A 26975-nucleotide genomic window follows, 5' to 3' on the forward strand; every position below is an offset into this window, starting at 1 on the left:
TTTTTCTTTAATAAGGTAGAAGATTTTAAAATCACTTAAATTGGCAGCATTCCTTTTGCATGCCGAGGTAGGACTTCATTCTCTATTTTCACCACTGGTTTTATTTATTTACTATTAAAATACTCAGGAAAATAAATACATAAAAGGCAAACCTACAAATGCTGGATAGGACTGAGTGTTTTTCTAGACAGATTCAGGAGTGAAGCTACAGCATTATTCCAGGAGCTGCTCACTAGGGTTAGTAAGGTGGTGTACTAAGCATTTAAAAATAAAATCCATCCAGGAAAATTCCAGGTAGCTAGGGCCACTTTTCAGTGGTTTCCCTTTCAGCACCAGGTGCTAATTGGTAAGACACAAGTATTCTTAGACTTGATTTTGTACAGTACAACAATTCCTAAGTTTCCTAGAAATGTCGAAGGAGTAAAAGAAATGTTAAAACATAAAGCCTCCTGTAAGTACACAAATCAAGCTCGTTCACCCTTTCTCATGACACTCCCACATTTCCAAGCCCCAAAGAAACAAGTAGAACCATAAGAATAATATTTTTAATTAATACAGAAAGAACACATAATACATTCCTTTCCAGCAGCAGCTCATTCAGCCCTACCATTGGAAAAAAAAAAAATAAATTAAGGCTAGTTGAGGGCAACCTGATCCAATGGTTTGTTTCCCTTATGCCTTCTTGGAGACAGCCTTGTAAGCTTAAGAGACTATTTGTGCACAAAACATGGGATGTTTATTTAGCAAAACATCAAGAACAGATAAAAACATGCTTTGTTACAGTGGTAAAAATACACAGAGCTTTCAAGCTGCTTTTTCCACCAGCTCAGCTGAGAAACCACACCAGGCTGGTGTGCAGCACGGTGGTGCCTTGCTATTGTATGGAACAGGCAATTGTCAGGGATCATGGTGACTACACTCAGCTACTCAGTGGAGTATAAAGTGCACGAGAAAAATAAGTGCATTGAAATGAACCATTTATGATCAAGAGCAATTCTTGTTACACACAGTACTTGCTTAAAATGGGAATCTCACAGGTTGCTCAGTACAACACAGTACTACAATTTTCAAGAGCACAGAATCAGTATCAGAAATTAGAGAGACCTCTACTGAACAGATATTTTTGTATTTTTTCCTCAAATTATCTCTCCCACCCAACAACAAGCCTTCTGATGTAACTTACAGTGAGTTGCTTGGGGTTTTATTGAAGGATTTTGTTTACTTGAGTAAATCTGTAAGGCATCACCTTTGGTTAACACCTCTCCTCTTTACCCTTGACGTTCAAATTAAGCAAGAATTTAGTGGCACAGTGATTTGTTCCATTTTGAACCCCTAGTTCAAGAAATATTTAGCAGAGCAGGCAAGTTGTATGGGCTGAGGTGTTTTCCCTCAGTTACAAAAGTTTATGTCCTACAAAACTTTACATTTTTACAGGCTGATAGGAACCATGTTGTCCGTGTATTTTACTACTCACAGGTTAAGGCCATTGTTAGCAGTACTTATGAGCCAAACCATGAAGAATTATCTAAGTGCTATTAATTTGGAGGGACATTCACTATATTAAAAAAGAGAAAATAATTGATTGGGAGGTTTTCAAATGCATTAAATAACATAAATGCTGGGTGCTTAGTCACTGGAATCTTTGGGCATTACAGTTAACAGCAGTAGATGCTTAGAATGCAATCTTCAAAATAGCTTATTCAAATCCCCTGTAAATATATGCTGAAGGCTAAAAAAAACAACAGAAAACCCCACTTTTTTTTACTGTTGCATATAAGTTATTTTACAAGTTTCCTTTCACAGTGAAATCACTTTTCTGTTTGTATACTCATATCTGAGAAAGGAAATAAAATTGGGGTTATTTCTGTAACATTTCATTTACATTGCCAGATCACCTCCAATGCAGTGCAGTACAGCACACAGCAATACATTTTAGATTAAAAGACTCCTTGACTGCCAAAACTAATTTTTTTGCATGCTATAGAAGACATCTCTGCCCCCTTAAGTGGTAAACAACAAACTAACCATGTAATCATACAGTGCTTGCAAAACTATTTACCATTTTGCAATAATCTATAGTACAAAAGGCAGGCTGTAAAGCACTGCCTGCCAATCCAAACACAGTCACCAAGAAGTGTGCACAGTAAAGAGTGTTCCCTACGTGTCCCACAGGAAGAGTCCACACTTCTTTTCCATTGACAGGCCAGAAGCTTGGAGGCAGGAAGCCAAGTTCATTTACACTCATCTGTATTAATTCACTTCTGCTAATCGAGTATGTATCCTGAAAAGCTGGATGCTTTCCAGCTGTACAGAAAAGTAGATATTTTGCTACAAGATTATTCACCTAGGAAACTTTAATATGGCTGCCAATTGCAATTCTCTCCTCTGGCCACAGCAGGTCCAAGGCTGCTCTCCAAGCTCAGGCAGGAAGAGGTAACTACATGTAACAAGGCTGGGGGGGGGATTGGAAAGATGACACCAGTGGAAGACATTAAATTAATGCACTGGGAAAGTCACAAATAAATCTAGGGCTAGGGAAGAGAAAGAATCCAGACATTCAGACTGGTCTCCTGGGTGCAGGTTTGTGCTTGGGCCCGTGTTTGCTCCTTGTTCAAAGGGGTCACTGCTTGGACCTCCTTCCAGGTTGGGACACAATGGGCCTGGTTACAGAATCCATCACCTAAAACCTCACTGAATTTTTTCAGGAGAGAAAGAGGTCAAGAGCTTTGTACTGGAACAAAAGAGTTTTGCCAAGGAGCACAGACTAGACAAATAAGGCAAGGGAACATGAAAGCCAGGAGACTCTTCAGGCAAAAGTAAGGGTTACACTTCTAATAACCTTGTTGCTCTTGAGAGTGAAAGATTAGAGCACACTTCCTGCAAAGGCTAATGGAACAAATCAACCCCCTCAGCATCCCCCACTTCACACAGATTTGTCCTTCAAGCTGTTTTCAAACATCTCTCTACTACTGCTCTACGGTAGTGTGTCCCAAAGAAAGATTCTAGGTTTTCCAAGAAAAACAAAGTAACCACACTTTCTACAATAAGGGATCAGTCTCCATTGCCTTTAGAACAGTGGCTTTTTCAATGAGGTTTTTCCTCTGTTACATTTTGTTATCTCTTCGCTTCTATAGACTTGATCCCAAAAAGGAAGTTTCCATATAAAACAGCTTAAGACTTGAAAATGTACAGTTCATATAGATGCAATTTGTACGACCAGATGTTACTGTATATATATAGTTGCATGTTTGCTAGTCAGTGTAGACAGAAGTAGCTAAAAGGCAACTAAAACAACAGTATTTCATTGCAAAGAGAAACCAACAGACTTTAAGGTATAGTACTTTACGTTAACACAGATTTTGCAGCTTCTCAAGTTAGTTTTCATCAGGTACTTGGTATATAGTAAAACTCTGATCTACCCTTATTTATAGTTTCATCTTTCCAGGCAGAGATTTTTAATAGTCTCTTTTTAATATTACTGATCCTGAAATGAAGAGTCAGATGTATAACATATTCCCAGGCAGTAGCTTAATGTACTGTAGAAAAGTCAGTTTTGTTTACCAAGGACTAGAATTCACTTCAGTAACATTCCCTGAGGCAATCCATGATTTTATTGTTTTGTGCTGGACTCATTTGTGTACAGTTGCTGTTCTGTTCCAGACTGCTTTGTTTCTTTAAAAATAGACACTTAGAAAAAGACATCTGTTAACTTTCATTGCTAATTTTATATTTTAGCAAATACGATTTCTCTTAATACCCTCTTCTCTTCCTCTCTTTCCCTTCCAAAAGTTGCAAGTTAGCAACACAGCAAGTCTGTGGGCTTGATATTTGCAAGACAGGGATTCAGATTTTTAAACGAATGCTAATTTTTGAAACTGAAAATAATGTAGTACATAAGAGAAAATAAAATGCAATGAGCAGTCTAAAATTTATCTTACTCAAGCTGAAGTTATTCTCTCTTTGAGAGAGAATCTATGGTGCTAAAAAGATCTACAGTGAAGAGATGGGGTGGGTGTAGAGAAACACATGAGATCTTCAGCCCTGTCCACAGAAATGCACTGAGCTAGAACACTGTATCCTTACATTCCCAATGGACTAAGGAGATTTCTCAGATAAAATTTCACCTTTGACATTTCAAAAAAGCCTGTGTATCATCAATGCACTTAAAGCTTTTAAGTTTTAGTAACTTAACTTTGTTTATAAAACAAACACACACAAGCACACTTCCTAGAGTGCAAAATGCTTAAATACTTCAGTGACAGAACTCCGTATGTAGTTTTTGGAACAGTAAATCCTCCTGATGTCATTGTCAACTTCTTCCATTGCCAGCAACGGTTGCATTGAACTACCCAAGACTGCAGCAAACCCAAGAGTGGGTAACTCCTTACTGTCTCTTCAGTTCTGCAGGGATCCTGGTTCATTTGTATAAACTCATTGTTGGACTTTGATACATACACATGTAAGCATCACAAAGCAGTCTTCGTGCACAACCCTGAATTTTCCTGGAATCCAGTGAGTGTAATTCTTCTAGAGACATCTTCAGGTATTCACCAACTTCTGGACATGGGGTAACTTGTGGAATGTTAAAGCCATTCTGACCTCCTTTTAAACCATAAGGAAAGAAGGAGAAACAAATTAGGAGAGCATCTACATGTATTTGCTCTTCATAATGTACTTTTACTATGACAGCATCACCAGTTCTTGAAAACACTTTCTAAAAAACTTAAATATGCCACACTGGACTGCTGCAGGGTAAACACCTATGAGAAGTGTATTGTTCAAGAAATCCCAATTAGAATTAGAGTTGTATTGTTTACCAATCTTGTATTGTTTATCAACAAACCACACACAAAACCAGGGAGAGCTTTGGGTTTTCATTAACACTAAAAATGTTGTGTGACTTTAGGAGAATGACCTGAATACATAAACCACCTCACATGCACTGAATTTGTTAATAACATGACAACTGGCAACAGCTGATGAATTAAAAAACCATGTCTGTACCTGACTTGCAAGACTAAGGTTTGCCCCTGACCATTGTCCACATAAAAATGAGCAAATTCAAACAACACAAGTATGGACATCTTGCTGCTCCCAGCAGAGATTTTTAGCTTCCTTATGAAGGAAGAAAAGCTGAAGAGAAATATTTGCAATACTAAAAACCTCCTAAGATCATCAGGAAATATTTCCAGCATCTCATGTGATCTAAATTCCTGAAATAAAGTTATTCCTTATAAACATCAGTCATACATATTTCAGGCACTCTGAAATGAAGCTTGATTGTGTTCTGATTGTTATAAGAAAGTGACTACTTCTGTTTCTAGCTAGTTTCATTTTCAAAAGGAGGCAAGATTCTTCTCTCCCTGCTAACTCACACTGTAACAGAGGGGATCAACAAAACGTCATGCAAAAATTGTTACTATGTGTCTGACACTTCATCTATTACTGTTTCTCTTAGGCACCAGAATTGAGAGTATTTAAACAGGGTCTATTTAAAAAGCAGTATCTAAGAAAACATTTGTTTTACTGACATTTGTATTATTAGAGGGTAACAATTTTCAGCTGATAACTCTAAAGGGATTCAAAGGAATAGCAGAGATGTTGTAATGTGTGACTATTCCCTTTATTCTAAAGACAGCTACTGTAAGTCATTTAAGAAAAAGTAATAAAAATATTTGTATGCTGATAATCATGTACATCAACTTAAATATAAAGTGAACGTACATTCCCACAGCTGATTATTTAAAATTAATTGTCTTTGCCAAATTTGCAAAGCATAGAAAAATGCATAAGGAGCCCTGCTAGGAAACTTCTGCAGTTACTTCTGCACCATCTAATTACTAAGCTATCGAATGAAGGTGAAATTCAGAATATGCAAATCAGCAGTTGCCATGAAATCAATGTGCTAAGGTAAGGCCGAGTCAAGATCAGCACCCCAACATCAAGTACATCAAGCTGAATGACACTAATATGCCCAAAACTTTAGGAAACAGTCCCTGACATCTAAACTCCATAGATGAAAATGAGAAAGAGAAGAGAGCGAAGGAGAGGTTACCATCCCGATCGGCCATGCTGTCGAAGAAGAGCCAGGCGGAGTCGTCCCTGCCGTACTTGACAAAGGCCACGTAGTGGCTGGTCTCGATGCACAGCACTGCAAACAGCTCCATCTTCTGCGAGGGCACGCAGCCGTGCCGCCAGTCCCAGTCGGGCAGATCCTTAGGAAGTGACAATGGATTGAATTTATGACTCTGCCTCTTGGGATGAAGATGAACCTACAGTTGAAGTGATATTTCAGAAAAGAAAAAAAAACCACTCCGTAAGATTATTTGTTTCAGTGGCAGACAAAGCTAAAAAGAACATTACTGCTGAACAGAAGATTAATGGCGTTAGAGAAGGAACTGCAATAACAGCAGCTGACTAAACGTTTCTTCTATTTTTTCCCCACCAGTGTAGCTCAATATCGCTCAGAAAATTCAAATCTAAGGTTACAAGGGAGGTCAGGTTTAATGCAACAATTTTCTACTATGCTCAGATTTGAAAATAAGCCATAGCTGACATCTTCATGCAACTGCCAAACAGCAAAACACAGCATTTCTGTCATGAATTTATCAACTCTAACAAGGTAGCATGAACATAAAATTAGGATTTAAAACACATGGTTACTACTTCTCCATTGTGTCCAGTCCTGGATTTGGCAGCTGCCAGGCTGACAAACACATTGCAGGAGTTCCTGGTCTGTCACCAAAAGAGATGCTTTACTTGGTGGGTGGTGAAGAATCTTCACTATGCTCTTCAGCCTTTCTTTCAATTATCACAGCATTAACCATTTGCGTGAAACCCACGTGAATAACAACGACAAGCACTTACTTGTGTATTGCACGTTTTGCAGAACTGCTTGATTTTGCCAGCAGAAATATCAGTGTCTTCATAACACTCCCTGCACTCGTACATAGCGAGCCCTCTGCAGATACGGCACTGCCTGGGAGCTGCATTGGCAACAAAGGTATTAGTCTCCAGGCTGGGGAGGCTTTGTTTTTTAAGAAAAGGAATATGAAAATGAAGGAGAACTATTACTTTAAATGGAGAATGACACTACATTAAAAAAAAGTTAAAATGAGATTGCTAATCAAAGAGAAATGGACCACTCTATTTAACTTCTCTTTGGTGCAATGTGGATTAAGAGAAAAACATTTACATGGATAAGTGGCAAGACAAGATGATAAAAATCAAATACATGAACAAGCAAAAACAGGCTTTTAAATCATGTTAGCTCTCTCATCATAGTGGTACAGTCAGCTTAGCTCCTATAGCTGTCAACACCAGAAACATGAGGAATACTTTCACTGTGTTAGTCACTCTCAGCAACTCTCTTTCATTATAGAATGCAATGTTATGTACTTACTGTCTTCAAGTAAGTCTGTTATATTTAATTCCAAGGATGGAAAAATTTTATTGAACATTTTGAAGTCTTTTCCAAACCGGGGCATCTGGATAATCAGGCAAGAGGGTGCCTAGGTAAAATGCCAGAATATAATGTAATGAACTTGAGATAAATAATTATCCTACCTTGTAGACATTCTTCTAATGCTATAAATATACTCGTGTTTTTTAAACTCACAGCCCACTGACTGAGGTATCTCAAAGTATTAGTCCCTAAAATAACTCAATGGCAGCAGCTAAGTCTTTGTTTAGGATTTCTTTACCTAAACTATTTTGAGCTGTTCAGCCAAAGAATACATGTCATTAGGTGAACCTTCAAATGGTTTTGTTATGTAGGCATCCTGGATCACTGACACAATATTCCCATTTCCAACATATCTGCATGTTTTTTCACTAAATCCTACTTTTTTTCCCATTGCTGAATGGACAGATATTAAGGAATGATCACTTCTAACAAGGCAACGGTTGTCACCAACCTCTGCAAATTTCAAGTTGCTGTTGATGAATGACCACTCTAGTAATTGCTGAATTGTTGGGACTCCAACTTTCTCATTTTTGTCCATAAAAATTTGATAGAAGTAACAGTCTTGTACTTTCTGACCTGGTGATCTATAAACAGATTTAAAAAACAAAAACAAAAACACAACAACAAACAACAACAAAAAAGAAAAGTGATTCTGAAGCTCTACTGTAATAATGACTGTATCTTTCTAAGAAAATAACATCTACATATCTCTGCATTGAAATACATTGTGCTTTAGGAAAAATCCAAACAAACAACAAAGCCTGACAAAACACAACCCCCTGCCCCCAACAACAAAGTGCCAAGTACTAAGTTTGAACTGATTATAGAAGAATTTAAAGAAACAAAATAAGTGTGAGTTTCAGAGCATGTTTTAAAAACATATGCCTATGAATGGCTGAACTACCAACTGAGAAATACTTCCTAAGCATCTGCACCAAAAACTCCCAAGACAATAAAGCAGCTTTCATCGGAGAGACAATTAGGAGTTTCAGTAATAAAATATCAAATGAAACAACAATAATTATCCTCACTATGATGGGTTTAATGAAACATTTCCTCTAAATCAGGGCGATATTTACACTGCTTCCTGCAGTAGAAGTCTCACACAGATGGCTAATGTTGCTAGATTTGCCCTATAGTTAAGCAGAGAACTCTCCAAAAGGATAATCCAAATTCAAGGTTGTCCAGCTCCAATTGTTAAGCCTCCTTCCGCACCTAGGCAAACTCTGAGGCAGATTACCACGTAAACTGCCAATGCAAGCCATAGGAAATAGCCTGGAGAAACCTCTTCATCCTCACAAAAACAAACAAACAAACAAAAAAAAGGGGGGGGGGGGGGAAGCCCTTTCCACTAAACACACACATCCCTACCACAAACCAATTATCCCCTTCAAAAAGCAAGCACCAGAAAACCACAACACATCTTGTATGGATAGGGTGAGGAGCACAGGGTTAAGCTATCGATTTAAGTATGTTTTGAGGTCAAATGTTCAAAACACAGTCAAGTATCAAGTACCAATCTTTTCAGATAGTGTTTCTGTTAAACAAACATAACTCTGATATATTTGGGAGGAGATGACCAATTTAACCGCCTCTGAAAGTACAAAAGAAAGGATATAAGAGATGGTGCTCAGGTTGAAGAAATGGGTTTTGCTACAACAGAGATAAAACATACAAGACTAACTAGCCTCTAACAGCAAAAGAAAACCATTAAGTAGGAGCTGTTTCATCTCAGCATCAAAAGTTCCTAGGAAGTTTCATGAAATTTGCTATAAACTGTAACCTCCTCCCATCCCAGACAGCATTTAAGCCAATGTTGCTCTGTAGAGTATTCAGGTGTTGAGAGGATTCTAAAAGCATGATGCTCAGTGTTACCACTACCAAGAAGAAAGGAGACTTCTGAAATGCTCTTGAGGAGTTCAGGTACGTGCAGAACAAACACAAACTCTGCTGCTAAAAGCTGAATGGTGGAAAATAAGTTTTGTTCTGTGTTTAGCACAGACACGACAAAACCCTTGAAGACCAAAGAAATAAGATTCACCTTATTTTCAACAGTGGCTCAACTCTTAGAATATGGTGAAATAAAATATTCAAAAATTCTTCTGGATCTGCAGGGAGGAGAGAAAAAAGTTTTGTTAGCATGCAAAACCAGATACCTTGTTCAAGACTCATTGAAAGTGAAGGCTCTCAAAATTTTCATTAAAAAAGTAACAATTAATTTTCACAGCTTTATTGCCACAATAAGATCATAATCTTATGATCTTATGAATATGAATGAATGAACTGTGAATATTTTCATGACAAACCTCTATTTACTCTTTCAGTGTTAAATGCCCCTAATAAAAGGTACAAGGCTCAACAGGGTAACAAAGCTTTCCAGTTAAGTTTAAAAAGATGCTCTGTATTTCAGAGGAATCATTTGGCACCACACAACTTTTCCAGGAGAAATAAAAGCTTTCAAAAGGAAAAAGTGAATCTGCAGAGAGCCAGTGAGTAGCAGTGACAGTAACACAAAACCTACACAATACCTCCAAGTTCATCTGAACTAGAGACCGAGTTCTCTAACCAAGAATGCAGCAACAGCAGCTTCCCAGAGGGCTGTTCCCCTCCACCACAGCTTGCTGGTGTATTTCTCTCCCTGCCACTAACTGCAGTAAATACTGCTTCCAGCATTCAGTATGTAAAGACAGTAGTATTCTCTTGAATAAAAGCAGAACAGTTATACAATACAATGCTAATTAATCAACATATGCAGCAGAAGATCAAAAAGTTGGGAACTGGTTTTTCTAACACGATTTGAACGTTTTATTTCTTACAATACTACATAACCATTGTAACAATAAAATGTTGAAGTGCAAAAGTTTATTCCTCAGGGATCAAAGGGACAATTTGAAAGAGGACAAACACCCCAGCCTTATCAGTCTGCTCCACTAACTGCTAAAAGGGTGTTCTAGGAAGGCACTAAAAGAAATCCAGGCAGTAGGAGACTGCAGAAATTGTTCACCTAGGGCTCCTAACATACCTGAGGAAGAGGAAAAGCCTTTGCTAGCAGCCAGTGGTCACTCAGATGTCTGCTGGAGACACTACTGGCACAGAAAAATACTGGAGTGTTTTGTTCTGGTATAATTATGTAGCAAGGTTCCTCAATTCCTTCATATTAGATTCTTGTAAGTCTCAAAGAAAAGCAAACCTCCCCCGTTACCTTTTTCCTCTGAAGTGAATCCTGATGCAGCCTCAACTTTTTCAAGTATTTTCCTCAGTTTCATTATTTTTGTAGCGCATACATATCCATATCTAAGATAAATGGGTTTAATAAGCTATTAGCTAGTTTGTGATCAAGTCAGAGAAGTAAAAAAGCCCAAACTAACCACTTAAATACTGAAATACAGGTTCTCCAATCCTTCTTTAAGTGCATACAGTATTTCTTCAAAACTACATACTGATTTCTCATACTTAATCTGACTCCCAGGTTTTTTTAATGCAGTATAAATTTAATGCAGTGCTTGATGTTCTTTTACAACCCTTAAGAGCATTTTTAATCATCAACTTACCAGGATAACTGGTTTTGGATTTGTCACTCAATTACTTTTGATTTGTTTTCACTCTAATTTGCACCGCTTAATACATCATTTCAGAATGTCACAAAGTAACAGCACTGTGGGAGTTGTTAACAAAAAAATATTTCAATATTTGAGAAAAAGACACAGAGCTGTACTGCTGACCTAAGAAGCTGAGGCTTTGAGCATTAATCTTTTCCCCTAAAGTTTTAAGCATGGTAAAAAGACAGTAAGACATTCAGCCACGTCAAGCACCTGAGATTTCTGCCACTCAGTGTGTATCCTGCTGTCCTACCCATTCCACAGAACCTGGAACAACCAGGCAAAGTACACACTACCTGACAAGAACAAGGCTTCAGGAGCCAACATTTTTATTTATCAAAATATGAACTTTGTCAGAAATTGTTCAGTGACAGCTCACAGAATTTTGGAACTACAACTGTATTAGTCACATCTTTGAAAAAAATTAAGCTTAAGAACAATAACTTTTCATGGAGATTTTTGTTGCACCACCTTTGCTCACTGTGCTTAATATGACCTATAAAGGTCATATTAAGTTATTTTAATAAAAACATTTTGACCACTTGCATCCCATATGTAAAATATAATGAAACTTCTAAAGTCCTGCTGAATCTATCAAATTGTGAAACTCCATATAAGATAAGCCAAATAATTTTCTAGTCAAGTACAACAGCATTAAAAGCATGTAAAGATGAATGCTGTGGACAAACATGTATTTATCAAGTATGAATATACTTGTACGAATTTTACAATAGCTTTGTGCTGATCCATTTGCAAGTAAGAAAGCAGTGAAAATATTTATCACCAATTAATAACTCTTTCCAGTTATCACTGACTAAATTTCCCATGAAGAAAAAGTAAAAATACTAAAAAAAAAAAAAAAAAAAAAATACACTGAGTAGCACCAGATAGTCAAACTTCATATTTGCAGTAGAAATGCAAACACTACAGAATCTCTCTAATTCATGTTAGACTAGAGACCAGCTCTTGTCTTTACTTACATTCTCAGAGGATTCACAATCTCTGTCCGCAGGAGCTCCTGAGTCTCACTGTAATACTCTACATCATTCATTTCTTTAGGTCTGAGTAGCACAGTGTCCAAAACAGAGCTAAAAGAAAACAGGCTACAAAGAAAAAAGGAAAAGGAAGGCTGTTTTGACCATTCAGATGCCTGAGCAACATAAGACAAACCAAGCAAAGCCACAGAAGAAATTAAAGAACTAAACAAACTCAAAAAGTCAGTTATGGACAGGGGACACAGCTGCACTAAATAGCAAAGTCCACCCATTCCACAGCAAAGTACAGAACCAGTTGCCCAGGCAGGACTCTGCAGAGAAGCTGTAAGAGGCATTTCCCTCCCTCCACCCCCTGGCCTGTGTTCTCCTTCTCCTTCAACCATTTATAAGCCAGGGCCTCCCTCAGTCTAAACAAGCAGATCCACAAGGGCCAGTCGAGTTTGGACACGAGCAGCACCTCACTGCTCGCTCTGGGAGAGCGCAGGGACTGCAGCACAGGACACTGGGGGCTGCACAGGAACACACACAGACTCAGGCAAAGATCACACGTTCTGCACTTCTAGCATGGGATGCCACCATACAAATGATGAACTTACCAGAATAAGGTGGAGTCTAAGTAACAGGAGTTGTAATGACCCTGGATACCTTTCTTCTTTCCAATCATTGTCTCTAAACCTTCTTTTTCCATTTTTGGAGGAGTGTTTTCTTCTACCACTTCACTTAAGTAACCTCCAAAGGCTGAAATTTTTTTTTTCAAAAGACACTTTAAAGCCTCAAATTTTATCCCCCTTGAGATTTTCCTATTAATGTTTTATAGCTAAGTTGCTGCCTTAGCGTAAGCATTCCTTCTCTGGACTAGAGTAACATTATATTATAGCTGAGACTCACAATCTTCCAAAGAGTGTGAACAAGGCCTTACATTCCACACTACAGTGCTTCAGAAAGCCTGCAGCACTGAATTAATTTTATCCAGTAGGAACAAAGTTCTCTTTTCATTACAAATGCCCTGTTCACACTATCTTACAACTATCAGGCACTTTTCTTTGCTGTTGTCCCAGACAATACAACGTGACCCAAGAAACCTAAAATACTTGAAGTTAGGGAGAAAAAGAAGTTTTTCACCACTAACTTCCATCATAAAAATACATGCTTTCTTTGCTAATATTTAGAGAATAAAATAACTTGATGTTATAGATTATAGAAATATAACTGCTTTTATTTCTTTTAATGCAATCATACAACGCTAGAGTTGCAAATACCATTTTCAGCAAGATTGTTTTACAACTTCTAAAGTAAAAAGTGTACAGCATAAAAAATCCCCATAATTTTATGACATTTCTTTAAATATATGAACATTGTCTTGTTTTGAAGCAAAAAAGAATAATGCAAGAATCACTGTATTCTGTACAGACTGATGTGCTACTCATTAATCTCAATTAAGTAATAGCTGTACAGATTTCCAAGTGCTCAATACAAAGAATGGCAGGAATGAATAAAACTAAAGCCCTGGCCAGTTCCCAGCTGATAAACAAGAAATAAGCAGAAGGTCAGTACCTAGAGAGTTGCAGCGCTCGATCTGGTTGGAAACGGGCTGGAGTGAGGCAAACCTGGAATCTGGCCTGCAGCTTTTGAGTTTAACAAAAAGAGCTTTCTTTGGAGCACACGTGAAGTATCGAGTTCCTTTAAATGTTCCATCTGTACAGCCTGCACATTCATCTTCCTAAAAATTCAAGTGAGAATTCACCATTTTTCTTATTTTTACAATTCTGCAGTAAGACATTTGATACAGTATCTACCCACAAGTCACCCTTTCTGCTACCGTGAAGCATGATACACGCTGTTTCTGCAATTTAGTATCCAAAGCCTCAACTGAGGTGTTGTTTAACTGGACTTATTGAGAAAATTAAGACTTGCATGTTTCTTTCTTCATGCTTAAACTTTCACTCCATCCAAGATAAAACAAAAAATTCCATCAGAAGCAGCGTGGGGGAGGTAGGAGGAAAGACTGTGAATTTAACCTGGTCCAGATTCCTTGTGTAGTTAGAAAGAGCGTTTTTTACCACTTAATTAAAACCATTGAGCATAGGGCAGCATGAACAATTTCAGCGTGATTTGGCTGCACAAGAAAAACACCTGCTTCAAAACAAACAAAATGTACATCAAGGAGAGACAACACGAACTAGGAGTGAACAACAACAAGCTGTTATCTTTGAGAACAGGATTTAAGGTACGTTGCCTGCTTACTAACAACAGCTAGGATAATGCAGAAATGCACGAGCGGCACCCAGGTCAATGCATGATACCCTAAGGAGCAGGCTCAGAATGCCTGTGGCAAGCTTTGGCTTCAGCTTCACCCAAAACACCTACAAGGAGCCAGACTTCTTTGTAACAGCGGCAATTCCAGTCACATTCTCACATACTTTGTTTGTGGTTTACGTAATTTTACACTGCTTTATGTAATATTTTATTGGACATTACCCCAAAATAAAGAACTCCGTCTCCCTAATTACATACACATTAATTTAACTGATACCCCATCACAACCTTGGTGGCAGCTGCCACAGGGGGAATGTCAGTACCCAACAGCAATTCATGTTTGAGGCAGTTAGGGGTTTTTTTCACAAAGGGCCCACAGAAACACATCAAGCACATGGCTGTCAAATCAACAATATCACTACTGTCAATTATCAAAACCAGTCTTATGGCTCTGACAGTCATCACTCTGCCTGTTTGCTGATATGCAAACGACAAACAAAAAGTTGTATTTAACAAAGACTATTACAGACAGAGAATTTTATATAAATTTCCACTGAAAGGACCTTTAAATTTTATTTTTCAATTACAATCTATTTCCAAAACGTAAGCAAAGGACATGCCTTTAAAGCAAGGGAGTGATCAGTCCTACAAATTCCTTTGCCCATTGTGATACAAACACATCTCAGAGCCTACTAACAGGGAAAGGTGTAGGGCAGCCACAAAAGTCAGAGCTCATCAAAGAATTTAGCTCTAAGATTACTTGGTAACCTGTTTGGGCAAATTCCCCAGACTGGCTGCTTTTGCAGCATATACAGGCACGAGCCCTGAGAAACAAAACTAGTAACTAACATTAATGTGAACTAGAATTTATATTTACCAGTTCCAGTCCTGCTAATACTTCGTTTACTCCAGGAGGCTGGCCAATCCAGCGGATTACTCCATAGAAAGGAGGATTTTCTTTAACTTCAGCCAAGGAACCTGCTTCAAGACCATGTGAGTTTCCAATGGGGCTTGCTGTTGATGGACTCTCCTGGGTAGCTGTGGTATTCACATCACCCATGACGGACTGAACAGATAAAGAGAGAGGACTGTGTCCAATAGTACCATTAGTACTAGTTGTTTTTGTCAGGCTAAAGGGGAGCGAGTGAAATCTGTTTTCTGTAGACACAGAGTTTGTTAAAGGTGGCTGCAGTGGTGGTGAAGAATGCCCAAATCCAGGAGATGAATCAGTAAGTGACTTTGAAGGGTCTTCAGCTGCTGTTAAAATCAAAACCAAGATGTTAGTAAGTGTTGGGATTTTTATCTCCCTGAATTAAAAAAGGAAAGACTTGGCTCTCAAACCAGCAACATCTGATGTAACAGGTGGGAAGCACTAACAGTGGGGACGTTTAGGAAGACTTTTGTCACTTGGCAACACTGGAGACACAGAATGGACTGAGCAGACACCACTTTTACCACAAGCAACCGAAATGAACAGCACAGAAAGGAGATGTTAGAAACTACAGGAAGGTTTAGATTGACATCTTTTTTTCATCATCACATGAGGCTTTTTCTTTGAACATGAGTTAACAGCCCCAAGGATTATGACTGTAGGGGTCAAAACTAGAAAGAGCTCATTGGTCATTGTGACTGAGGAAATTATTTGGTTCACAGCTTATAAAGACACAAATAATTGCTTGCAGGTATGAAAATGGAAAAGTGCTTATTTCACTATCACAACATACTTTGGTTCTAATACAGGGAATCTATCAGTGTCTATAAAGAATAAAGGACTTAAATATGTCATGAGCAATGCAGTGCCTGACAAAAGCGATAACAACTACATGGAACAGCACAAGCACCCTCTGTCTTCTCTCATGTCTCTACACAGTCACAGAATACCCTGAGCTGGAAGGGTCTCTAATACACAATTGGTATTCACAGAACAAAAGCATCTTCATCTTCACCTACACTCCCCATGCTGTTTCATTAAATGAAGTTAATGTCTTAAAAATGTGGGGCAAAAAAAGACATCTGTTACAGAAACAAGAACAATTTTAACCCATTCTCTTTTGTGGTGCAAGTAATTCAGGGGCTACTGCTGCTACAGGTTTCTGGTGTAACTTAACAGTTCTGAATTTACCCCTTCAGTCATTAAGCCAGTTAGCCACACTTTTCTAAAGTTTACCAGGAAAAAAAAATAGGTCTGGAAGCAAATCAAAATATATTGATCTCCTTCAAGTATGTGCACTCATACTTTTAAAAAGCATGAGAGATTTTTACAGAAATAACTGTTTAAAAACATAGAAAAACCCCACATATACTTAGATAATTTCCCTGCTCCCACTTCCAGACCGATTAGCTGGCATGGCAGAATATTACAGTTCCTTTGGATCTGTAACACAGCTACAAAGACAGGCAAAATACAATTACTGTGTATATTTGGCTACAAGGAATACTTCATGCCTTCCATCCCAGCCTCAGCGTTTATTTTGCCTGTGAGACACGTGCATTCCCACAGAGCTGCACATGAGTTGCCAAGAACATAATCTCCTGCGTGCAGAATAAAACCACAGGTCATACCAAGACAAGAGTACATTTTCACAGGGGTTTCAAGATGCTTTTTATGATGCAGTATGTATTCCACTATGACCATACAGTCCAACCATTTTACATTTAATCTCATTCTTGTCTTATTTGATGAACATAATACACCCTAGTTTTGTTTTGTGGGTTTTTAAAATAAATATATATTTTAAAAAATCCTCCCTCTTTACCTTCATCAATATACCATGGGGATTTTGTTTTTGTTTGAGGCTGAGAGTCTACTGATGAGCCATTTAATGTGTAGAAGACTTCAGATCTGCTTCTATTTCCAGATTCAGAGGTAGATCCTGGAAAACAACATATTGTATTGAAGATATTAGGCTCCATTTACAAAAGGTCACCTACAGTCTTATTTCATAGTATAAAGTTGTTACTACACTTTCAGGAAGACACAACTGCCTTTCCACAAAGGAACAAACTCTCCCATCAAGGCTTATATAGTTCTAAGCTTACAACAAGGTAGAAATCTACACCAAACCAACATACACTCTGAGCAGAAATCTCAAGTCACCAAGCTGAAAAGATGGCAGAAAGTACCTCTCAAGAGCAAATTTTTCATAACAATAAATTCTGGATATAAGAAGGTATTTGCCATACAGTTACAGAAGGTAGGTTTTGGTTTTAAAGCACTAAAATTTCACCGTGGGCAAATAAATTCCTGATCCAATTCCAACTGTAACTTGTGCCAACATATAACCACAGTTTCTACAGTAAAGATCATCTCTGGCAGCATCCAATGCCAGGTAAAATGACAACTTATAGAATATACTGTCCTTAGTATTTTAATACCCAATGTAGCCAATAGTAAAATCAAAAGACACTGAATTTTGATTTCTGCTTTAAAAAAAAAAAAAGAAGATAAATTTCTTCTCTTTGCTTTCTTTGCTTCTCTTTCAGGTTTTCTGGGTTTTTTTTAGTTGGTTTGGGGGGGTGGGGGGTTGTTTCTGGGGTTTTTTTATGTTTGGTTTGGTTTTGCTTTTTGCTTCCCCCACGAGGGTTTCCAGAGCTGAACAAAAAAAGGGTCAAGGAAGCTTATATTTTGGGAATTCAATTCTGGTTTTGAATCACAGCAAAATCAATACAGTCACTATTAAGTAGATCTGCTCCTGGGCTAAAAATATTTTGAAGTTATTAGTTCTGCAAGAAGATAACAGCAAACTATATTTAATAAAAACCAAAACAAAACAATAAACACACACCACACTTCCAGAGAAACAGAATGCAGCCCTCACCTGGTGACACTAGACAAATAGGTAATATGGTCGTGAATTTTTGCTAAACCTCAACTTCTTTTTCATGAAAGTGAAGGCAGTTTGAGCAATCTTAACTTAAACTGTCCACCATCTTTATAATGATTAAATAAATTCATACTAATACCTTGTTTCAGAGAAATTTAACTTTTAACTATAATTGGACTTGATGATCTTAAAGGCCAACATTGATGATTCTGTGAACTTGACACATAACTGAAATAATATATCAACTGATAGAAAAGACAATACTTTTTGGCAAGCAACAGAATTTTGTAATCTTACTTAAGTAAAGAAAATCCCTTCCCATACATACCTATAGCCTTTGGCTTACTATGGTTGAATGAGCTTTTGTCACCACTTCTTGAGGTATAGGCAAGCTTGGGAGGTCTCCTGTCCTGTGACACAGTCTCTAAGACATGGTAATGAAGAGAGTGTTAGCTCCCCTTTTCTAGCTTTTCACTGTTACACAAAGCTCACCTCAAAACAGAACAAAGCTCTGCCATCACAGGCTTCAACACTGAGTGGAACAAGGCATTGTTTGGCACATAAACAACATTTTATATGTATACAATCTGCTTTTATCACATCAGCAATTGCTTACTGCAAAGTCTGCCATGACTTCTTGATCATATCAAACAGTGGGACTTCACATTCTTTAATGTACGTATCTATTTCCATTATAGGAAACAGATGCAAGAAATTTTAAGGTTTTTTTCTACCAACACATCTACAATAAATGCTCTTTTGAAAAAAAATGGAGAAGTCCCCAAGTCATCTTCTCCAGAGAAGAGCAGAAAATTTGCACAAAAACACGCATGTCAACTAAACCAGCAAGGAGGAGACAGACTTAAGAAAAGTCAGTCATATTGAAGTGTGAGAGCAACAATTACAGATTACAGACTCATTACAACCTGCCTAGAGATAGTGCCCAAACAAAAGTCTCACACAAACTTTTCTTTCTTCAGAAAAGGGAACTGTAGTTGGTACAAGTTAACACTCTTCAGTGAATTACTGCAGTGAATTTTTCCAGAGTCTTGACAGGTATTTCCAAGTATGTATTCCCAGGATGCACACCTAATCCTGTCAGCACCTTTCAAGCATAGAAAGAACAGCTTTCTGATCAAGGTATTTGAATTCCTGAAGTAAACCAAATAGTCCATAGCAAAGATTCTGACTACAGACACTCACATATTCATGAATATTACACACTGCACAGTATTCTAAATACTATACATTTTGACATTAATTTTGTTCAGTATTAAAGCTTTTCTACAAGTGAGACTGCAACCCAAAGGAGGGCAAAACTGAAGAGAAATATAACAGAGATGATAATTCAAGTGTATTTCGGATATTAATTCTGCAGTATTGTTTTAATCATATAACTGTGCCGAGGTGGAGGATGTCCTAGATGTTATCAAAGTCTGCCTTCTGGTTAAGAAAGCAGGGCATACCTGGAATAACATCGTTGATATGCAAAAGAAGTGTACTTTCAACACTTGCAAAACTGCACAGCTGTATTCCGTTATATCTTCCATCCCAGTTTCCAATCGGATTATCCTAAAAATAGAAAAACACATTACATGTATCCCAAAAGAAGATTTGCATCATACCGAGTATATACATATGTCTTTAGGAATATAAAAAGTAGGAAAATGAAATGTTTGACAACATCTACTTTTTCCAGTAACTAATTTTGTATTTAGAATAGCCAAGCTTTGCAGTCTTTAAAGACAAAAGCTTAAAACATCATCTCTTGAGAAACAGCCCCTACTTTAACAAGCATTTTTGATAAAAAATAAAAAACATTATTGATAAACAAGCTAGAGCAATTCCAGTGCATTTTAGGGAACAGGTAATGCAACCAAGAAAATGGAAGCATCTAAACTACAAAATCAGAACAATCTTGAACTACCAAATAATTTAAAAGCTGTTCATTTTCAAAAATTCATGTTGTGAGAAATAATTTTTAACGATAAGCTTCACATTTTCTTGAAAGATCAACTTTTGTACTTGAAGCTCACACTTTTAAGGTAGAACAAAGTCAAACAAAAGTTACATGAAAAAAAGCTTTTTAAAATGGCTAACAAAAGAAAAAGACATTCAGCCTACTTTTTCAACAGGCAGAACAAAGCCAGTCTCACAAGACGAACACTCGACTCCATGACTTCAAGACTGACACCTAACAAGGCAAGTAGCTCAGTGGAGGCTCCTCAGAGTAAGCAGAGTATTTTGCCTGAACTGTTTAGCATCAAATACGACACCATTTACCTGATGCCAAGAAACAATTACCACCAAGGGCATCTTTGAACACAGTGTTTATTTCCCATTTTACGTCAGCCTCCGCTGAAGTAGCTTGTGGATAATGTTTCTTCTTCTACGTGCATGTCATTCACTAGCTAACACACATGCAGAAGTTATTAAAGTCAGGTTATTTTCTTACCATGTCCACTCCAACAACGTATCCTAAACTTTCGTTTCCTGGTAAGACATCACAGAATATAACTGTCCCATACTCTATACTCTCTCCTATCTTCAGAGAAACCCTGGAGTTGATCTCCAGAGGAGGAAGTTCTACCTGCATTGCGTCAACTGGAGCTGCATAGTCACTTTCCAGTTCATTGTCATCATCTTCCACCAGCTCCAGTTTGTCCAAAGCAACAAAAACACCACAATCCTCATCACATCTGAAAAGCTGCTTGCCTTGGTACTGTCCATCAGTAAAGCCCTGACCACGACCTTCTTCCTAAGTGTCGGAGGAAGAAGAGGAAGGAAAAACAAAAATAAAAAACCAAATCATGTCTTGTGAAAAACAGACTACTAAAAAAGCAGTAACATAATCCCAGTGTTTTTGACAAACTGCACTAAGAATTTGCCTGATGCACTATCATTATTGAGAGAATTCTGTTCTCAAAATCTGTGGCAAATATACAAACTATCTTGAGGGAATAAAGAGCAAGATGTCACTAGATTAGAGAGTAGCTGCAGGCAGAAGTCTTTATACTCAAAGAAGCATGCTTTCTTCAGGTGCACATTTTACTTCAATCATAGAATTTTTGCCATATCAAGACAAGACTACTTCATACTAGACATAATGCTAAGCATTCAAAAATTCCACTTATATGCCATATAAAGTGAGACTATTTTCAGAAATACTTGGGCCTGACATTCCCTGGGGTTCTCAGTGGGAATTACAAAGAGTTCAGGAAAAGTTTAAAGAGTACTTTGAAAAATATACTTCTACAACAAGAGGAGAACTCTCTAATTCTTCAATAGCTTATGGCTGGCATTAATTTTGCAGAAATATCTCACAAGGAGCACACAACAGATACATTCTCTATTTTGACTAGTTGCCATTGGACTTCTTTTAGGGATATACCAAAACAACAGCCCTAAAATCCAACCCTGCATTTACTGACTGCATCTTGACACAGGAAAATAAAGTACTCAACGGAAATCTGAGAGTCAGATATTCACCATGATAGCAATTTAATTTTTGCTCAGAGAAGTTGTGGATGCCCCATCCATGGCACTGCTCAAGGCCAGGATGGATGGAGCTCTGGGGAACCTGGTCTAGTGGAAGGTGTCCCTGCCCATAGAAAGGGGTTTGGGACTAGATGATATTTAAGAATATTAAGCTCTTCCAAGCCAAACCATTCCACGATTCTATGAATTAAATTTTTCTGGGCTAGAGGACTCAGAGCATGTTCAAGTCTTTCTGCCAGCCCATGCACCACATCAAGCTTCACTTGATGTGAAGATTACAAGGCTGATGTGATATGGCATGCTCACACAAATGCATTTATGAGAAGACTGAAAGTATTGGATTTTAGGGGTAAAAATTATTACAACTTTCTCTTTGTTGAAGAACTGCTGAAGAAGTATTTAGCTCACCTCATAAAGTATATCTGATACTACCCCTTAGCAAGTAACTTACCAGCAGCTCTACTCCAAAGTATATCCCTGTTAGGGACCTTTCTTGCATTAAGGGTCCTTTGAAGCGAACAACTCCAGGATATTTCTCATCCCCTGATCTCAGCTGTACTCTAACAGGTGAGCCAATATCTATCTGGACACCTTTAGTTAACCTGCTCTTGCTTTTAAACAAACTGTATCTTTCCTCACAGTTAGTAATAGCCAGAAGCAACTCAGCTAATTTTTCATTTATTTCTATCACATCCTTCTCATCCACAAACAAGATTGCATGAGGTTGTTCCAGAATCTTTAATCCAATCTGCAGCTTCTTGCCTTTACATGGAATATTTCTGGAGTGTGCCACAGAAGAACGGTCTTGAAAAAACTGCCCAATGCTACCTTTGGGCACTTTCAAGAGCTTTTGAGTCTGCTTGTCTATGACACTGCATTCTTGGAGAAGCAAATAAAAGATCCGCTCTTCCCAATAGGATGAACTTGCTTTTTCTTGACCCCATAAGCCTGAATTCATTGTGATTAATACTTTAAAAGCTGCACAGAAGTCTTCAAGAAAAATAATCTCTTGATTTATGTGCAGTGGTCTTTCCAAATTCTACTGGATGGTCCAATCTTTGTGAAACAATGCAATATTCATTTTGCAAAGAAACACATTCAGAGCAGGAAGCCTAGAATAAAAAGAAAAAAAAGGCAAAACTGAATTAGGTAAGTACAGCTAGTCTTAAGTAAAACACAAAACAACTTAAATCTGTGACCAGACTCATTCCTCATACAGATCAGAGTTCAGCAAAATGCAAACCAGTGACCACAGTCCCAGAACAGCCACTGTACTGCTGATCATGGAAAGACCCATTTACCCATTTCTGCTCTTTACTGCTTGTATTTCACTTCCTTCTTTAGTTCCTTGGGGATAAAAAGGTTGTGGAAAACATGTAATGAAATGCAGAGAACAAAGAAAACACACATAAGTGAAGGCAAAAAGAAAATCTAAGTGCAAACAAACATAAATAAACAACCTGCTCTAGTTTACAAACAATATTTTAATGAAACTCTCCACTATAAAGCACTTTCCCCGTGTTTAGTGACTACTTACTTCTGACAAAGTATACTGCATCTGTCATCCTGCATAACATTTTGATTTAGTGAAGCAGAAAATTGTCTTGACAAAATAGAGCAGCAGAAAATGGGAATTTTAGTAACTTATAACAGCCATTTCTTTAATAGAAATGGACAGTTCCAGTAATAAACAGTATATGAAAACCAAATCGTGCTGGCATTGCAACACGCAATTCTCAGAAAAAAAAAATGGAGGCTCTTATTCTAGAAAGATAATTCACTTCAACAAAGAAAGAAATACTCCACTTTTAGTTATTAAAACACCATGGCGCAAATAGTTTAGTTCAACATCATCTTTAAAACTAAAACTCACAATGAAGTGAAAAAGAACAATTTGAAAATACTTCTTTGAGCATATGTGTCTATAGTTTTGATCATAGTGGATACATGAAGAAAGATCTGCAGTACCTTAGCAGGATTTGATCTTCTAAAGATGACAGCAAAGGGTAGTATACAAGTTCAGAATGTATTGTCCTGTCAATTTTCCTGTTCCAAATATGTGATGCCACACTTTGCATTCAGTTAAAGGACAACCTCAGTGACTAGTTATAACTAAAGGCAAATAATCTTTGTCTTTGTGCCTAGGTACCCTATTTCTCCACAGTTTTCTCTGATGGCATTCTAATACCAAAAAATCTATTACTATTTCCCCTATCCTGTTTGAACCCAGTTTCAGAAGCTATTGGAAAGCAATGAAATACAGTAGTCCTGTAATTATTTTCCTCACCTTTTTAAACGGAGTATTTAACAAAACTCTTTCCCCCAAAGAAAATCAGCAACTACAGACAACCTGAAATTTGGGCAAAGTCTCATCTTTCAGACCCTAGGAACACACACATTCCCACGCTGCCTTGGTGAGGCTCTTGTACCACCCATCCGAACCTCTCCTCACGTGCACAGATGTGACACGAGGTTGTCAGCATCACCACCACACTTCCACAGTGCTGCTGCAGCAACTCACAGGAGTTCTGTGGCTCAATGTGCTTCCATCTGCTAACAACTAACATCTGAGGGGCAGGATCCAGGCAGTCCCAGACCTCACTGAAGGAGAGCCAGGTAGACCATCCATGTGTTTCCAAGCTAAAAAATATCTTTCCTCGCTTTCATTTGATAGACATGAATGGGCTTTTATGTTTGCTGATGATTAACAAAAAAGTGGTGTGATCATGGGATTGAAATAGTTTATGTGGAAACTGATGAAGAACACAGCAAGACCCCCTCCTGCCCCACATGGAAACATGATTAAATACCATTAGTTTTTGTAAGTCTACTCAGATGTAAAATAAGAGTTTCATACAAGTTCTGACTAGTTCTCTCCCTTTACTTTTTTTCACTCAATGGGAAAAAAAAAACCAAACCTGTCTTTTCTTCATAGCTCCATTTTATGTTCTCAGGAACACTAAAGTTTTTTCAAGAGCTAACACACTTCACTTTCCCTTATTTTTTGAGCCATTCCACAAAGTTTCTTAATCCCCAGTAGCCTACAAACAAGTATCTCTGACATTATAGGGATCCTGATTTTTCCTACTTCATTTACAGAAATAATTAATTTTAATTTTAGTAAGCATGCATGGAAATAATATATTAAAGGAGAAATTCTGTTCCACAGCTTAAAAAGATTAATTTAATTTTTAATAAGATTTATCATATCTATTTTTAATAAGTATATCTTGTTTGCAAGTCCATTGATGCAACAATACAATCCTCACATGTCTAGTAGTAAAGGATTCAGTGTGAAAACTCATCAACAGCTGCATTTAGATTATGTAATAACTTTATGTGGTGTGTGGTCAGTCTTTCAAAGCCCTAGTCAGCCACAGAAATGTTACTAAACCCACTGGCTATAGTACCAAAAGGCTTTCCTTTATTAAAGTGTTCATCATCACTATATAAAAATGTCTTTCTTTAAAAACTTATCTCCAACCAGTGCCATGTACAGCTTTAAAAGCCAAATACCCTTTTTTAGAATAATACAAGTGATAAATTATTTTTTTAAGAGTACAGAAAAGCTTGTTAAAAGGACATTAAGTTTTGGCAAGGTATCAAAAATACATTTACATATACCACTGATTTTAGGATTATTTTTTACAGCCATTTTCCATGGAATTCTGTGAGCAAGGCAAAATCTCTGCTGAACAAACAGCATAGCCATATCAGACTATAACAAGAATAAACTATTAGACCACTGTATCATTAACTTGGGAACCAAGCAACTTAATCCTTACCAAAAAGTCATCACTGCACTGCACAACACACCAGCAGCCACAACACTTGTGCAAACCCAAGAGTACTTGACCACCAAGACAGACTATTTAAGTCTCAGAGCCTGTTCAGCTGCATCCTTCTATTCCACCTACTACCTGAATTTCTTCATGCTTAAAAGACTTTGGGGAGAAACAGGCAAAACACAGTTATGACTGCAACACTACGTACTTCAGCAGAAAAAAAAACATTTTTAAAAATTGTCAGGGGTAGGCTGTAAGCTACCTAACTTCAAAGTTTCCCTAATTTCCTTTATTCCTCGGTTGTGAGTCACTGTTATCACTACAGAGACATCTCATCAGAATAAGTTTGCTCTGAAATTCAAGAACTCTTCAGGAGCCTTAGATGAACCATATAAAGATGTTTAAACCAGTTATCAGGTTTCAGATGAACACATGTCCGTGGCTCTGATTCAGAGTATAAAATGAAAAGGCTAAAATAAACTGTACAGTTTCTTTTAAAAACTGACACTTTAACACCAATAATAATTTAATTGATGCAAATTTCTGTTCTTCAATAGCCAAAATCCAATTTTCATGGGAAGGTTAAAACTAGGAGCAAGGAAATTTAATTGCAGCTCAATGTACACAGACTTTCATGTCGGCGATACAAGCCACGAGTTGGAGAAATAGAAGCTGTTTCTCAAAACAGCAGCTGAAACCATGTAATAGGAAGATGCTCAAACCGATAAAATGATCCTTAAAAGAAAATGTATCTGCAGTTATGCTTGGCGTTATAAATCTGATACAAATAATCCCCGTGAGAGGAAGAACAGGAAACATTCTCAAGGGTCAGAATTCTCCAGCGTTACAAGATTTTCCAATACGGCCGCTCTGCAGACACCCCGCGGCCAATCCTCCCCAAAAAATGAAATACGTGTGCTCAGATTCCGAAATAATACCGAATATTGTATTCACTGGGTTCTCACACGGACCGATTCATGGCAAGGCACGTCCGTGCGACCCGCAAGGGCCAGCTTTGGAGAATAATTATCCTCTCCCCCGCCCCAAACCCGAGCATTTTCTCTCCTCCCCGGGTGGCTCTGCGCAGGACGGGGAAGGAAAGTCCCGAAACACTTCTTGAGTCGCCAACGCGCTGCTCGGGGATTGAGGCTGAAGTGTCGGAAAGGCCCAGCAGGGCCCGCCAGGAGCGGAGCCAGCGCCACCCCCGGCGCAGCTCGGTCCCGCCGCTGGGCCCGGCTCCCCCAGCACCGGAGGGGCGGCCGCGGCGGCCCGCGGCGACCGCCCGCGGAACCGGCGGGAGCGCGGCCTGAGCCGGCGGCCGAGTCGGCCGCGCCCCTGCCTGACGGCGCCGAGCGACGTCCCGCGGCCGCGCCCGGCCCTGCCGGCTCCTCACCTCCTCCCGCCCGGCCCAGGCCGAGCCTCCCGCCCGCGGGTCCGTCCCTCACGCACCGGCCCGGCCCTCTCCCCGCTGCCCCATCGCCGCCACGGCCGCGCAGCGAGCGCCCGCACACCCGCTCCTGCTGCCCCGGCAGGCCCGCCCCCTCGGCCCTCCG

At 38.5% G+C, this 26975-nt stretch overlaps 1 protein-coding gene across 4 annotated transcripts; it reads right to left on the reverse strand.

The window, feature by feature from the left end:
* Nucleotides 1-557: 557 nt before the first annotated feature.
* On the reverse strand, nt 558-26912 carry CYLD (CYLD lysine 63 deubiquitinase). Of its 4 annotated transcripts, none has more exons than XM_040075150.2 (17): nt 26816-26912; nt 22089-22749; nt 20595-20897; nt 19606-19711; nt 18468-18563; nt 17072-17188; nt 15193-15572; nt 13614-13779; nt 12656-12797; nt 12045-12167; nt 10668-10759; nt 9507-9573; nt 7917-8049; nt 7403-7511; nt 6868-6986; nt 6056-6272; nt 558-4602 (listed from the first exon to the last, which is right to left on the reverse strand). In XM_040075150.2, exons 2-17 carry the CDS (start codon nt 22593-22595, stop codon nt 4418-4420), a joined length of 2862 nt encoding a protein of 953 aa, XP_039931084.1. In that variant the 5' UTR covers nt 22596-22749; nt 26816-26912; the 3' UTR covers nt 558-4417. The 4 variants fall into 4 exon arrangements, with proteins under 4 accessions (XP_039931084.1, XP_058278035.1, XP_058278034.1 ...); XM_058422052.1 differs by lacking the exon at nt 26816-26912 and adding an exon at nt 26394-26571 and having other exon boundaries at nt 20730-20897; XM_058422051.1 differs by lacking the exon at nt 26816-26912 and adding an exon at nt 26394-26571 and having other exon boundaries at nt 15193-15569.
* Nucleotides 26913-26975: the final 63 nt, after the last annotated feature.

The sequence above is a fragment of the Hirundo rustica genome, chromosome 11 (genome assembly GCF_015227805.2).
Source record: "Hirundo rustica isolate bHirRus1 chromosome 11, bHirRus1.pri.v3, whole genome shotgun sequence".
Classification (NCBI taxonomy): Eukaryota; Metazoa; Chordata; class Aves; order Passeriformes; family Hirundinidae; genus Hirundo; species Hirundo rustica.